Source organism: Leptodactylus fuscus, chromosome 3 (genome assembly GCF_031893055.1).
Source record: "Leptodactylus fuscus isolate aLepFus1 chromosome 3, aLepFus1.hap2, whole genome shotgun sequence".
Classification (NCBI taxonomy): domain Eukaryota; kingdom Metazoa; phylum Chordata; class Amphibia; order Anura; family Leptodactylidae; genus Leptodactylus; species Leptodactylus fuscus.
In genome coordinates this window covers 243763688-243780972 of record NC_134267.1, presented here as the reverse complement: position 1 = coordinate 243780972, position 17285 = coordinate 243763688, and the positions used below count along the sequence as shown (strand labels likewise).

General features: G+C 46.8%; 2 protein-coding genes across 3 annotated transcripts in view; one reads left to right on the top strand and one right to left on the bottom strand.

Moving 5' to 3' along the window:
* The window catches only part of LOC142198386 (uncharacterized), a 312925-nt gene that overhangs the window by 263160 nt on the left and 32480 nt on the right, over window positions 1–17285 (bottom strand). The gene's annotated exons all lie outside the window — the stretch shown is intronic.
* Window positions 1143–17285, top strand: part of LOC142198402 (uncharacterized) — a 169274-nt gene continuing 153131 nt past the window's right edge. Inside the window, exons 1-3 of one of the 2 annotated variants that reach the window (XM_075269431.1) lie at window positions 1143–1256; window positions 3576–3968; window positions 4052–4178. In XM_075269431.1, coding sequence (XP_075125532.1) covers window positions 1179–1256; window positions 3576–3968; window positions 4052–4178 — 598 coding nt within the window. In that variant the 5' untranslated portion in view covers window positions 1143–1178. Of the gene's footprint in view, window positions 1257–3575; window positions 3969–4051; window positions 4179–12107; window positions 12126–17285 lie in introns of those variants that run through there. The other variant, XM_075269432.1, reaches the window with a different exon arrangement.

Here is a 17285-nt window from a genome sequence, read left to right as displayed (position 1 = left end):
TACTGTATATGCAGCAGTGACTGCTCTCTCTGTTATCAGCCATTACCCCAGGCTATAGATATATATATATATACTGTATATACAGCAGTGACTGCTCTCTCTGTTATCAGCCATTACCCCAGGCTATAGATATATATATATATATACTGTATATACAGCAGTGGCTGCTCTCTCTGTTATCAGCCATTACCTCAGGCTATAGATATATATATATACTGTATATACAGCAGTGGCTGCTCTCTCTGTTATCAGCCATTACCCCAGGCTATAGATATATATATATATATACTGTATATACAGCAGTGACTGCTCTCTCTGTTATCATCCATTACCCCAGGCTATATATATATATATATATATATATATACTGTATATACAGCAGTGGCTGCTCTCTCTGTTATCAGCCATTACCTCAGGCTATAGATATATATATATATACTGTATATACAGCAGTGACTGTTCTCTCTGTTATCAGCCATTACCCCAGGCTATAGATATATATATATACTGTATATACAGCAGTGACTGCTCTCTCTGTTATCAGCCATTATCCCAGGCTATAGATATATATATATACTGTATATATAGCAGTGACTGCTCTCTCTGTTATCAGCCATTACTCCAGGCTATAGATATATATATATATATATATATATATATACTGTATATACAGCAGTGACTGCTCTCTCTGTTATCAGCCATTACCCCAGGCTATACATATATATATATACTGTATATACAGCAGTGACTGTTCTCTCTGTTATCAGCCATTACCCCAGGCTATAGATATATATATATACTGTATATACAGCAGTGACTGCTCTCTCTGTTATCAGCCATTACCCCAGGCTATAGATATATATATATATACTGTATATACAGCAGTGACTGCTCTCAGGACACGTTCACACTGCGGCTAGAAGGTAAGATGACATCACTGCTCCAGGTGTGAACAGAGTCTTAGTTCCATGATCCTGCAGTCACATACAATGGGCCCCATCACTGGTGTCTGTGGGAATCCTCCTGTATCCATGTGAGGAGCTCCTGTATGTCACACATGATGTGGCCCCTGGAGGATTTCGGGCCCCTCCTCTCTCCTGCACTACTAGATCCTCCAGCTCATCCAGTTTCCTCCTCTTCTCCTCCAGACGCTCCTTCTCCTGAATGACCCACCAAGGATGGACAAGGACAGGACTGAGATCACCAGAAGAATATTAGACTTCACCTTGGAGATCATCTCCCTGCTGAGCGGAGAGGTATCTGTACTACATTTCTATCATCTATCTGCTGAGCGGAGAGGTAACTGTACTACATTTCTATCATCTCCCTGCTGAGCGGAGAGGTATCTGTACTACATTTCTATCATCTCCCTGCTGAGCGGAGAGGTAACTGTACTACATTTCTATCATGTATCTGCTGAGCGGAGAGGTATCTGTACTACATTTCTATCATCTATCTGCTGAGCGGAGAGGTAACTGTACTACATTTCTATCATCTATCTGCTGAGCGGAGAGGTATCTGTACTACATTTCTATCATCTATCTGCTGAGCGGAGAGGTAACTGTACTACATTTCTATCATCTATCTGCTGAGCGGAGAGGTATCTGTACTACATTTCTATCATCTATCTGCTGAGCGGAGAGGTATCTGTACTACATTTCTATCATCTATCTGCTGAGCGGAGAGGTATCTGTACTACATTTCTATCATGTATCTGCTGAGCGGAGAGGTATCTGTACTACATTTCTATCATCTATCTGCTGAGCGGAGAGGTATCTGTACTACATTTCTATCATCTATCTGCTGAGCGGAGAGGTATCTGTACTACATTTCTATCATCTATCTGCTGAGCGGAGAGGTAACTGTACTACATTTCTATCATGTATCTGCTGAGCGGAGAGGTATCTGTACTACATTTCTATCATGTATCTGCTGAGCGGAGAGGTATCTGTACTACATTTCTATCATCTATCTGCTGAGCGGAGAGGTATCTGTACTACATTTCTATCATCTATCTGCTGAGCGGAGAGGTATCTGTACTACATTTCTATCATCTCCCTGCTGAGCGGAGAGGTATCTGTACTACATTTCTATCATCTATCTGCTGAGCGGAGAGGTATCTGTACTACATTTCTATCATCTATCTGCTGAGCGGAGAGGTATCTGTACTACATTTCTATCATCTATCTGCTGAGCGGAGAGGTATCTGTACTACATTTCTATCATCTATCTGCTGAGCGGAGAGGTATCTGTACTACATTTCTATCATCTCCCTGCTGAGCGGAGAGGTATCTGTACTACATTTCTATCATGTATCTGCTGAGCGGAGAGGTATCTGTACTACATTTCTATCATCTCCCTGCTGAGCGGAGAGGTATCTGTACTACATTTCTATCATCTATCTGCTGAGCGGAGAGGTATCTGTATTACATTTCTATCATCTATCTGCTGAGCGGAGAGGTATCTGTACTACATTTCTATCATGTATCTGCTGAGCGGAGAGGTATCTGTACTACATTTCTATCATCTCCCTGCTGAGCGGAGAGGTAACTGTACTACATTTCTATCATCTATCTGCTGAGCGGAGAGGTATCTGTACTACATCTCTATCATCTATCTGCTGAGCGGAGAGGTATCTGTACTACATTTCTATCATCTATCTGCTGAGCGGAGAGGTATCTGTACTACATTTCTATCATCTATCTGCTGAGCGGAGAGGTATCTGTACTACATTTCTATCATCTATCTGCTGAGCGGAGAGGTATCTGTACTACATTTCTATCATCTATCTGCTGAGCGGAGAGGTATCTGTACTACATTTCTATCATCTATCTGCTGAGCGGAGAGGTATCTGTACTACATTTCTATCATGTATCTGCTGAGCGGAGAGGTATCTGTACTACATTTCTATCATGTATCTGCTGAGCGGAGAGGTATCTGTACTACATTTCTATCATCTATCTGCTGAGCGGAGAGGTATCTGTACTACATTTCTATCATCTCCCTGCTGAGCGGAGAGGTATCTGTACTACATTTCTATCATCTCCCTGCTGAGCGGAGAGGTATCTGTACTACATTTCTATCATCTCCCTGCTGAGCGCATATAGAACAGATATATACATGTGGGTTACTTCCAGCCACTTAAACAAAACAGACGCAACATTGTGTCACCAGACTCAGGGTTACAGGACAGACCCGCACACCTCCTCTCACCTCATGGAACTGCCCTGCAATGCAAGAGCTGCAGCCTTTTATGGGTCAGTAATGAGCCCGGGGTCTACACCTGTGCTGAGGCTTCTCCAGATCTGCCCTGGACCACACATATGTCAGAGACCTGGGGCTGATATATCTGGACTCCAGCTCTCTGCCTCTCACCTCTCCCTATATATAGATAGATTTATGTTTATCCCGGGAATACAATATAATAACAACAATTAATTATTAGAAAAGACAATAAATTGTTTTTCTTTGTCACATTAGATTACTGGAGATCGGGGGATGGTCCCGGGATTTATTCTGATGTCAGATTTGGGGTCAGGAAGGATTTATATCCCTAATTGTCTCTCCATACACAGGAATACTCACTGGTGAAGAAGACATCGGGGGACTGTGTGGCCCCCAGCAGCCGGGGCCCCATCACAGAGCCAGGAGGAGGAGGGAGCCGGGGCCCCATCACAGAGCCAGGAGGAGGAGGGAGCAGGAGCCGGGGCCCCATCACAGAGCCAGGAGGAGGAGGGAGCAGGAGCCGGGGCCCCATCACAGAGCCAGGAGGAGGAGGGAGCAGGAGCCAGGGCCCCATCACAGAGCCAGGAGGAGGAGGGAGCAGGAGCCGGGGCCCCATCACAGAGCCAGGAGGAGGAGGGAGCAGGAGCCGGGGCCCCATCACAGCCCCTCCCCCTCTCTCCCTGATACATGAGCAGAAGATTCTAGAACTCACCAACAAGATACTGGAGCTGCTGACTGGAGAGGTGACACTGCTGGGAATGCTGGGAAATTCTCCAGTAACAGCACTGGAGGGGGAGGGGTGATGACTGTATCATTGTGTTGTCAGGTTCCTATAAGGTGTCAGGATGTCGCTGTCTATTTCTCCATGGAGGAGTGGGAGTATTTAGAAGGACACGAGGATCGGTACAAGGAGGTGATGATGGAGGACCCCCGGCCCCCCCGGACATCACATGGTAAGAGGAGACATATATATTATATACAGACCCCCGGCCCCCCCGGACATCACATGGTAAGAGGAGATATATATATTATATACAGACCCCCGGCCCCCCCGGACATCACATGGTAAGAGGAGATATATATATTATATACAGACCCCCGGCCCCCCCCGGACACCACATGGTAAGAGGAGATATATATATTATATACAGACCCCCGCCCCCCCCCCCCCCGGACATCACATGGTAAGAGGAGATATATATATTATATACAGACCCCCGGCCCCCCCGGACATCACATGGTAAGAGGAGATATATATATTATATACAGACCCCCGGCCCCCCCGGACATCACATGGTAAGAGGAGATATATATATATTACTAGAGGGAGGACGCGGCTTCGCACGGGTATATTACATTTTATGTTTGTGTAGTGGCCCCATAAGAATTGTCCAGTTTTGCACTGGTGTATGTTGTATGTGGTTTGTGTGTATGTCCATAAGCGTCATGTGATTATGTGGATCTCATTTTGGATATCAGTGAAAAACCTGTGATCAGTTGTTATGGATACCTGGAGTAAAGCTGTATCTAATCCTTCCCCGTGTAGTACTGTGTTTAGATGAAAGTGTCTAATTCTTGTTGGTGTGGTACTTTGTGCAGATGCACATATCTAATCCTCCCCATGTGATATTGTGTGAAGAGGCGCGTATCTAATCCTCCAGTAAGTGAAACTGTGTGCAGACACGCGTATCTAATGACTCTGGCGTGCGGTACTGTGTGCAGATGCGCATATCTAATCCTCCCCCATGTGGAACTGTGTGCTGAGACGTGTATCTAATTCTCTGGCATGTGGTACTGTATGCAGAGGCCTGTATCTAATCCTCCCCTGTGTGGTACTGTGTTCAGATGCACGTATCTAATCCTCCCCTGTGTGGTATTGTGTGAAGAGGCACGTATCTAATCCTCCCCCGTGTGATACTGTGTGCTGAGACACGTATCTAATTCTCTGGCTTGTGGTACTGTGTGCAGAGGCATGTATCTAATCCTCCCCTGTGTGGTACTGTGTGAAGAGTCGCGTATCTAATCCTACTGCATGTGGTACTGTGTGCAGACGCGTGTATCTAATTCTATGGCGTGTACAACTGTGTGTAGACGCGCGTATCTAATCCTCTGGAGAGTGGAACTGTGTGTAGACGTGTGTATCTAATCCTACGGCATGTGGTACTCTGTGCAGACGTGTGTATCTAATCCTATGGCGTGTACAACTGTGTGCAGACGCGCGTATCTAATCCTCTGGAGTGTGGAACTGTGTGTAGACGCGCGTATCTAATTCTACGGCATGTGGTACTGTGTGCAGACGCGCGTATCTAATCCTCCCCCATGTGGTACTGTGTGTAGACGCGCGTATCTAATCCTACGGCATATGGTACTGTGTGCAGACGCGTGTATCTAATCCTATGGCGTGTACAACTGTGTGAAGACACGTGTATCTAATCCTCCCCTGTGTGGTATTGCGTGAAGAGGTGCGTATCTAATCCTTCAGTGTGTGGAACTGTGTGTAGAAGCATGTATCCAATCCCCCGGCATGTGGTACTGTGTGCAGACGTGCGTATATAATCCTATGGCATGTGGTACTGTGTGTAGACACGCGTATCTAATCCTCCCCATGTGGTACTGTGTGCTGAGACGCATATCTAATTCTCTGGCTTGTGGTACTGTGTGCAGAGGCATGTATCTAATCCTCCAAAGTGTGGTACTGTGTGCACACACACGTATCTAATCTTTCCCTGTGTGGTATTGTGTGAAGAGGCGCGTATCTAATCCTTCGGCGTGTGGAACTGTGTGTAGACGAACGTATCTAATTCTACTGCATGTGGTACTCTGTGCAGATGCGTGTATCTAATCCTATGGCGTGTACAAATGTGTGCAGACGCGCATATCTAATCCTCTGGAGTGTGGAACTGTGTGTAGATGCCTGTATCTAATCCTTCGGTATGTGGAACCGTGTGCAGAAGTGCGTATTTAATTCTCTGGTTTGTTGGACTGTGTGCAGACGCGTGTATCTAATCCTCTGGTGTGTGATACTGTGTGCTGATCTGTGTATCTAATCCTCTGATGTGTGTATCTCAGTTTGGATATCAGTGTTGGGTTGTGCATGTGGAGTGACCGTGTGTATTTCAGTTGGAATATGAGTGAAAGTCTTGCAGGTTTGTATTGGCTAAGGGGGGGGGCCATGTTTGGAATGCTGTATCTCAGCAACGGTACGTCCGAGCGAGTTGGAGTGTCGTCTTAAACCTTCCCGGATATCTGAAGTATCTCTGTACCAAATTTGGTGAAGATCGATCCAGTCGTTTGGTTTGCATTAGAGAACAGACAGACAGACAGAAATTCATTTTTATAATATAGGGAGATATACAGACCCCCGGCCCCCCCGGACATCACATGGTAAGAGGAGATATGCAGTGGGGCAAAAAAGTATTTAGTCAGTCCCCAATAGTGCAAGTTCCACCACTTACAAAGCTGAGAGGCGTCTGTAATTTACATCATAGGTGACCTCAACTATGAGAGACAAAATGAGAAAACAAATCCAGAAAATCACATTGTCTGATTTTGTAAGAATTTATTTGCAAATTATGGTGGAAAATAAGTATTTGGTCAGTAACAAAATTTCATCTCCATCCTTTGTTCTCTCTCCTTTGTTGGCAATGACAGAGGTCAGACGTTTTCTGTAAGTCTCCACAAGGTTGGCACACACTGTTGTTGGTACGTTGGCCCATTCCTCCATGCAGATCTCCTCTAGAGCAGTGATGTTTTGGGGCTGTCGCTTGACAACACAGACTTTCAACTCCCTCCAAAGGTTTTCTATAGGGTTGAGATCTGGAGACTGGCTAGGCCACTCCAGGACCTTGAAATGCTTCTTACAAAGCCACTCCTTCGTTGCCCTGGCGGTGTGCTTTGGATCATTGTCATGTTGAAAGACCCAGCCACGTTTCATCTTCAATGCCCTTGCTGATGGAAGGAGGTTTGCACTCAAAATCTCACGATACATGGCCCCATTCATTCTTTCATGTACCCGGATCAGTCGTCCTGGCCCCTTTGCAGAGAAACAGCCCCAAAGCATGATGTTTCCACCCCCATGCTTTACAGTAGGTATGGTGTTTGATGGATGCAACTCAGGATTCTTTTTCCTCCAAACACGTAAAGTTGTGTTTCTACCAAACAGTTTCAGTTTGGTTTCATCAGACCATAGGACATTCTCCCAATACTCTTCTGGATCATCCAAATGCTCTCTAGCAAACTTCAGACGGGCCCGGACATGTACTGGCTTAAGCAGTGGGACACGTCTGGCACTGCAGGATCGGAGTCCCTGGCGGCGTAGTGTGTTACTGATGGTAGGCTTTGTTACATTGGTCCCAGCTCTCTGCAGTTCATTCACTAGGTCCCCCCGCCTGGTTCTGGGATTTTTGCTCACCGTTCTTGTGATCATTTTGACCCCACGGGGTGAGATTTTGCGTGGAGCCCCAGAGCGAGGGAGATTATCAGTGGTCTTGTATGTCTTCCATTTTCTAATTATTGCTCCCACAGTTGATTTCTTCAATCCAAGCTGGTTGCCTATTGCAGATTCAGTCTTCCCAGCCTGGTGCAAGGCTACAATTTTGTTTCTAGTGTCATTTGACAGCTCTTTGGTCTTCACCATAGTGGAGTTTGGAGTCTGACTGTTTGAGGGTGTGCACAGGTGTCTTTTTATACTGATAACAAGTTTAAACAGGTGCCATTACTACAGGTAATGAGTGGGGGAAAGAGGAGACTCTTAAAGAAGAAGTTACAGGTCTGTGAGAGCCAGAAATCTGGATTGTTTGTAGGTGACCAAATACTTATTTTCCACCATAATTTGCAAATAAATTCTTACAAAATCAGACAATGTGATTTTCTGGATTTGTTTCCTCATTTTGTCTCTCATAATTGAGGTCTACCTATGATGTAAATTACAGACGCCTCTCATCTTTTTAAGTGGTGGAACTTGCACTATTGATGACTGACTAAATACTTTTTTGCCCCACTGTATCTCTCTATATTATAAAAATGAATTTCTGTCTGTCTGTTCTCTAATGCGAGCCAAACGACTGGACCGATCTTCACCAAATTTGGTACAGAGATACTTCAGATATCCGGGAAGGTTTAAAACGACACTCCAACTCGCTCGGACGTACCGTTGCTGAGATACAGCATTCCAAACATGGCTTCCCCCCCTTAGCCAATACAAACCTGCAAGACTTTCACTCATATTCCAACTGCAATACACACGGTCACTCCACATGCACAATACAACACTGATATCCAAACTGAGATACACACATCAGAGGATTAGATACACAGATCAGCACACAGTATCACACGCCAGAGGATTAGATACACGGGTCTGCACACAGTTCCACACACTGAAGGATTTGATACGTGCATCTGCACACGGTTCCACATGCCGAAGGATTAGATACAGGCGTCTACACACAATTCCACACCCCAGAGGATTAGATACGCGCATCTGCACACAATTGTACACGCCATAGGATTAGATACACGTGTCTGCACAGAGTACCACATGCAGTAGGATTAGATACGCACGTCTACACATAGTTCCACACGCTGAAGGATTAGATACGCGCCTCTTCACACAATACCACACAGGGGAGGATTAGATACGTGTGTGTGCACAGTACCACACTTTCGAGGATTAGATACATGCCTCTGAACACAGTACCACAAGCCAGAGAATTAGATACGCATCTCAGCACACAGTATTACACGGGGAGGATTAGATACGCGCGTCTACACACAATACCACATGCCATAGGATTAAATACGCGCGTCTGCACACAGTACCACATGCCGGGGGATTGGATATGCGTGTCTACACACAGTTCCACACGCCTTAGGATTAGATATGCGCCTCTTCACACAGTACCACACAGGTGAGGATTAGATACACGTGTCTTCACACAGTTGTACACGCCATAGGATTAGATACACATGTCTGCACACAGCACCACATGTCGTAGGATTAGATACGCGTGTCTACACACAGTACCACATGCCGTAGGATTAGATACGTGCGTCTACACATAGTTCCACACGCCAAAGGATTAGATACGTGCCTCTTCACACAATACCACACAGGGGAGGATTAGATACGTGTGTGTGCACACAGTACCACACTTTGGAGGATTAGATACATGCCTCTGCACACAGTACCACAAGCCAGAGAATTAGATACACGTCTCCGCGCACAGTATCACACGGAGGAGGATTAGATACGCGCGTCTACACACAGTACCACATGCCGTAGGATTAGATACGCGCATCTGCACACAGTACCACATGCCGGGGGATTGGATAAGCGCGTCTACACACGGGGGAGGATTAGATAGGCACCTCTTCACACAATACCACACAGGGGAGGATTAGATACACGTGTCTTCACACAGTTGTACACGCCATAGGATTAGATACACGCGTCTGCACAGAGTACCACATGCCGTAGGATTAGATATGCGCGTCTACACACAGTACCACATGCCGTAGGATTAGATACGCGTGTCTACACACAGTACCACATGCCGTAGGATTAGATACGTACGTCTACACACAGTTCCACACTCCAGAGGATTAGATACGCATGTCTGCACACATTTGTACACGCCATAGGATTAGATAGACACGTCTCACAGAGTACCACATGCCGTAGGATTAGTTACACGCGTCTACACACAGGTCCACACTCCAGAGGATTAGATACGCACGTCTGCACACAGTTGTACACGCCATAGGATTAGATACACGCGTCTGCATACAGTACCACATGCAGTAGGGTTAGATACGCGCCTCTTCACACAATACCACATAGGGGAGGATTAGATATGTGTGTGTGCACACACAGTACCATACTTTGGAGGATTAGATACATGCCTCTGCACACAGTACCACAAGCCAGAGAATTAGATATGCGTCTCAGCAGCAGTATCACACGGGGGAGGATTAGATACGCACGTCTGCACACAGTACCACACGGGGGAGGATTAGATACTCGCGTCTACACACAGTACCACATGCCGTAGGATTAGATACGCGCGTCTGCTCACAGTACCACATGCCGGGGGATTGGATACGCGCGTCTACACATAGTTCCACACGCCGTAGGATTAGATACGCGCCTCTTCACACAATACCACACAGGGGAGGATTAGATACACGTGTCTTCACACAGTTGTACATGCCATAGGATTAGATACATGCGTCTGCACACAGTACCACATGTCGTAGGATTAGATACGCGTGTCTGCACACAGTATCACATGCCGTAGGATTAGATACGTGCGTCTACACACAGTTCCAAACGCCGTAGGATTAGATACGCGCCTCTTCACACAATACCACACAGGGGAGGATTAAGTACGCGCGTCTGCACACAGTACCACACGCCAGAGGATTAGACAAGCGTGTCTGCACACAGTACTAAATTCCGTAGGATTAGATACACGCATCTCCACACAGTACCACATGCTGTAGGATTAGATACCCACGTCTACACACAGTACCACATGCCGTAGGATTAGATACGTGCCTCTTCACACAATACCACACAGGGGAGGATTAGATACGTGCATCTGCACAAAGTACCACACGACCGAGGGTTAGATGTGTGCGTCTGCACACAGTTACACACGCTGAAGGATTAGATACGTGTGTCTGCTCTAAGTACCACACGGGGGAGGATTAGATACGCACATCTGCACACACTTCAACACGCTGGAGGATTAGATACGCATGTCTTCACATAGTACCACCGCCAGAGGATTAGATACGTGTTTCTACACACAGTATCACATGGAGAAGGATTAGATATGCACATCTGCACACAGTTCCATACGCCGTAGTATTAGATACGTGCGTCTGCACACAGTTTCACACGCCGGAGGATAAGATACATGCGTCTGCACACAGTACCATACGCCGGGGGATTGGAAACATGCGTCTGCACACAATACCACATGCCAGAGGATTGGATACGTGCATCTGCACACAGATCCACACACCAGAGGATTAGATAAGCAGGTCTGCACACAGTACCACATGCCGTAGGATTAGATACGTGTGTCTGCTTACAGATCCACACTCCAGAAGAATGAATACACGCATCTTCACACAGTTGTACACGCCATAGGATTAGATACATGTCTGCATTCAGTACCACATGCTGTAGGATTAGATACGCGCGTCTACACACAGTTCCACACGCCGTAGGATTAGATACGCGCCTCTTCACACAATACCACACGGGAGGATTAGATACGTGCATCTGAACACAGTACCACACTTTGGAGGATTAGATACAGGCCTCTGCACACAGTACCACATGCCAGAGAATTAGATACGCGTCTCAGCAAACAGTTCCACATGGGGGAGGAATAGATATGTGCATCTGCACACAGTACCACACGCCAGAGTCATTAGATACGCGCGTCTGCACACAGTTTCACTTACTGGAGGATTAGATACGTGCCTCTTCACACAATACCACACGGGGAGGATTAGATATGTGCATCTGCACACAGTACCTCACGCCGGAGGATTAGATATGTGCATCTGCACACAGTACCACACCAACAAGGATTGGATACTTGCATCTAAACACAGTACTACACGGGGAAGGATTAGATACAGCTTTACTCCAGGTATCCATAACAACTGATCACAGGTTTTTCACTGACATTCAAAATGAGATCCACATAATCACATGACGCTTATGGACATACACACAAACCACATACAAAATACACCAGTGCAAAATTGGACAATTCTTATGGGGCCACTACACAAACATAACATGTAATATACCCGTGCGAAGCCGGGTCCTCCCTCTAGTATATTATATACAGACCCCCGGCCCCTCCGGACATCACATGGTAAGGAGAGACTATATAGAAATACTAGCAGGAGGACGCGGCTTCGCATTGGTTTACTTCATGTTTTGTTTGTGTAGTGGCCCTCTAAGACTTGCCCACTTGTGCACTCGTGTATTTTGTATGTCGTTTGTGTGTGTGTCTCTGCCCAGTGACTTTGTCTGTGTGTTGTTGGCGTCGATGATCCGCCTGTATTCAGCAAATTTCTGCTGTTGATGGTTTGCCTGCTCTGGTGTTTCAGCAGCTCTTAAGCTGTCCTGCTGCTGAACTCATTCCTCGCACTGTGCCTGTGATTGTTCCGGCATCTCAGCAGCTCGCTGGGACGCCATATAATGAGTGTGTTGTTGGCGCTGATCATCCCCCGTCAGCTCCGCTTGAGGAGAACTCTGTGACTTTTGGCTCCTTTATAGCTCTAGTTTTAGAATTTTGCAACACATTAGATTTTCTTTTTCCTGGTATATTTAAAAGTAGCAAACTGCCAATGTGGATTGAAGGTGTTTTCCACTCCGGTGTGTCAGCACTGCCTGGAGCAGATTAGATAATATGCAGATGCTTGTACACTGAGGGTTAGCTGAGTGTTTACATAGAGATAACAGACCTGCCCGAGATAAGCTGCAACAGCAGCAGTGTAATATAGTATGTGAACATAAATTCATAACAGTGATGAAGCCATGTCATTTACGGGGATACAAAGTAGCCAATGTGTTAATCGAGGTTACAATCCATCTATGTGCCAAATCTGTTCATCCGTTTTTGCGTGATTGACTAACAAACACACAAACCATCACATTTATAATATAAGTAGGATACAGGCTGGCACTGGTCGCTGTGTCGTAGATATTACACCAGCAACAATTGAATTAGTATACAGATGTGGCTCAAGTGCATTGTGGGAGAGGGCAGAGCCTCAGGTTTACAGATCTGAATATAGAACCCTTGAAGGATCGGACACACCCGTATTGCACCTCAACCTAATTTGCGTATTAATCAAAATGTCTTGGTAATGGAAATGGTGTGTCTATTGGGCTATAGCGTGACATCGCCTTTACTGGCGACAAATTCCCTTTAAAGCCCTACCTGAGCTGCACCCTGACTCCGGCAGATGTCCGGAGCCCGAATAGCATTGACTTGGGGCAGCAGATGGGACCAGGAGCTGCTGTGGTTGTCGTGTCTTGTCCAGGCCTCAGTGTAATGTCAGGGAGGGTGTTAGTGCGGCGGGTTGGGACATCACACTGAAGCCGAGAAAGTCTGGAGACACTTTCTGAAAATAATTCCTGCGGGGTCTTTACAACCTTCTGACTGATGTCACTGCTTAGATCCGCCATTGCTGACAGTAGGGGGGCAATTACTATTTATCACCAGCCCATTGTTTGTCTGCATGTTCCTTATGTTCCGTGCTGTACTGCGGCTGTTCCGTGTCCATCCTGTTTCCAGCTGTCCTGACATTGCTGCCACCACCATCACATAGATCTCCTGCTGTGTCCATATCGTCCTGCCACCACCATCACATAGATCTCCTGCTGTGTCCATACCGTCCTGCCACCACCATCACATAGATCTCCTGCTGTGTCCATACCGTCCTGCCACCTCCATCACATAGATCTCCTGCTGTGTCCATACCGTCCTGCCACCACCGTCACATAGATCTCCTGCTGTGTCCATACCGTCCTGCCACCACCATCACATAGATCTCCTGCTGTGTCCATACCGTCCTGCCACCACCATCACATAGATCTCCTGCTGTGTCCATACCGTCCTGCCACCTCCATCACATAGATCTCCTGCTGTGTCCATACCGTCCTGCCACCACAATCACATAGATCTCCTGCTCTGTCCACATCGTCCTGCCACCACTATCACATAGATCTCCTACTATGTCCATACCGTCCTGCCACCTCCATCACATAGATCTCCTGCTGTGCCCATACCGTCCTGCCACCACCATCACATAGATCTCCTGCTGTGTCCATACCGTCCTGCCACCTCCATCACATAGATCTCCTGCTGTGTCCATACCGTCCTGCCACCACCATCACATAGATCTCCTGCTGTGTCCATACCGTCCTGCCACCACCATCACATAGATCTCCTGCTGTGTCCATACCGTCCTGCCACCACCATCACATAGATCTCTTGCTGTGTCCATACCGTCCTGCCACCACCATCACATAGATCTCTTGCTGTGTCCATACCGTCCTGCCACCACCATCACATAGATCTCCTGCTGTGTCCATATCGTCCTGCCACCACCATCACATAGCTCTCCTGCTGTGTCCATATCGTCCTGCCACCACCATCACATAGATCTCCTGCTGTGTCCATACCGTCCTGCCACCACCATCACATAGATCTCCTGCTCTGTCCATACCGTCCTGCCACCACCATCACATAGATCTCTTGCTGTGTCCATACCGTCCTGCCACCACCATCACATAGATCTCCTGCTGTGTCCATACCGTCCTGCCACCACCATCACATAGATCTCCTGCAGTGTCCATACCGTCCTGCCACCACCATCACATAGATCTCCTGCTGTGTCCATACCGTCCTGCCACCACCATCACATAGATCTCCTGCAGTGTCCATACCGTCCTGCCACCACCATCACATAGATCTCCTGCAGTGTCCATACCGTCCTGCCACCACCATCACATAGATCTCCTGCAGTGTCCATACCGTCCTGCCACCACCATCACATAGATCTCCTGCTGTGTCCATACCGTCCTGCGATAGGCCTCACTATAGAAACCAGCCTATGTCTTAAAATATTACTCCGCCTATACTTCTTCAGTCAAGACCGGGACACACAATATGTGGCAAACTGGTTTATTTAAAAAAGAAAAAAAAAACCAGGGAAATAAACCTTCACTTCAGGCACAAAATGAACGAAACAAAATCCAGCCTTAACTTCAGACAAAAACAAAATAAATCCCTGCTCGTCTGAGCCACTAACTAAACAGAACTGATAACCTAACTATACTTGTGGCTTACTATCAGCCACACAAACACAACAAGCGCAATATTGTGTCACCAGACTCAGGGTTACAGGACAGAATTGGAATTGCCATGAACTGGAGGCTCTGCAGCCTCTATGGGTCAGTAATGAGCCCGGGGTCTACACCTGTGCTGAGGCTACTCCAGATCTGCCCTGGACCTCACATATGTCAGAGACCTGGGGCTGATATATCTGGACTCCAGCTCTCTGCCTCTCACCTTCTCACAATATATACATATATATAAAATGTGTTACCTATCCTGTAATTTAGATCCTGTTGGTGACGGGCAGCTGCCAATGACTATATTTCTAGGGGCGTTATCATATACCACGTTTCAGTCACTTTGTCCAAGTTACAATTTTAATGTAAAAGAAAAGGTTCCAGCAAGAAGAATGTCAAGGCCAGAAGAGAAAGTGCAAGGAAGCGAGCAGCTTAGGTTGTCCAATACATTTAATTTCAAGCGTTCATTTATAGGGGTCTGTATATCTTCCTCGCCATGAAAACCTTCCTCGCTGTGGCTTGCCTTACATATTTCCTTGCCTTGTCTCCTTGCCTTGTAGACCTCCTTGCCTTGTAGACCTCCGTGCCTTGTATACCTCCGTGCCTTGTATACCTCCGTGCCTTGTATACCTCCGTGCCTTGTATACCTCCGTGCCTTGTATACCTCCTTGCCTTGTATACCTCCTTGCCTTGTATACCTCCTTGCCTTGTATACCTCCTTGCCTTGTATACCTCCTTGCCTTGTATACCTCCTTGCCTTGTATACCTCCTTGCCTTGTATACCTCCTTGCCTTGTATACCTCCTTGCCTTGTATACCTCCTTGCCTTGTATACCTCCTTGCCTTGTATACCTCCTTGCCTTGTCTCCTTGCCTTGTCTCCTTGCCTTGTATACCTCCTTGCCTTGTAGACCTCCGTGCCTTGTATACCTCCGTGCCTTGTATACCTCCGTGCCTTGTATACCTCCTTGCCTTGTATACCTCCTTGCCTTGTATACCTCCTTGCCTTGTATACCTCCTTGCCTTGTATACCTCCTTGCCTTGTATACCTCCTTGCCTTGTCTCCTTGCCTTGTCTCCTTGCCTTGTATACCTCCTTGCCTTGTAGACCTCCGTGCCTTGTATACCTCCGTGCCTTGTATACCTCCGTGCCTTGTATACCTCCGTGCCTTGTATACCTCCTTGCCTTGTATACCTCCGTGCCTTGTATACCTCCGTGCCTTGTATACCTCCTTGCCTTGTATACCTCCTTGCCTTGTATACCTCCTTGCCTTGTATACCTCCTTGCCTTGTATACCTCCTTGCCTTGTATACCTCCTTGCCTTGTATACCTCCTTGCCTTGTCTCCTTGCCTTGTATACCTCCTTGCCTTGTATACCTCCTTGCCTTGTATACCTCCTTGCCTTGTATACCTCCTTGCCTTGTATACCTCCTTGCCTTGTATACCTCCTTGCCTTGTCTCCTTGCCTTGTATACCTCCTTGCCTTGTATACCTCCTTGCCTTGTATACCTCCTTGCCTTGTATACCTCCTTGCCTTGTCTCCTTGCCTTGTATACCTCCTTGCCTTGTCTCCTTGCCTTGTATACCTCCTTGCCTTATCTCCTTGCCTTGTATACCTCCTTGCCTTGTATACCTCCTTGCCTTGTCTCCTTGCCTTGTATACCTCCTTGCCTTATCTCCTTGCCTTGTATATCTCCTTGCCTTGTATATCTCCTTGCCTTGTATACCTCCTTGCCTTGTATACCTCCTTGCCTTGTATACCTCCTTGCCTTGTATACCTCCTTGCCTTGTATACCTCCTTTCCTTGTCTCCTTGCCTTGTCTCCTTGCCTTGTATACCTCCTTGCCTTGTCTCCTTGCCCTGTATACCTCCTTGCCTTGTATACCTCCTTGCCTTGTATACCTCCTTGCCTTGTATACCTCCTTGCCTTGTCTCCTTGCCTTGTAGACCTCCTTGCCTTGTCTCCTTGCCCTGTATACCTCCTTGCCTTGTATATCTCCTTGCCTTGTCTCCTTGCCCTGTAGACCTCCTTGCCTTGTCTCCTTGCCTTGTATACCTCCTTGCCTTGTCTCCTTGCCCTGTATACCTCCTTGCCTTGTATACCTCCTTGCCTTGTATACCTCCTTGCCTTGTATACCTCCTTGCCTTGTCTCCTTGCCTTGTAGACCT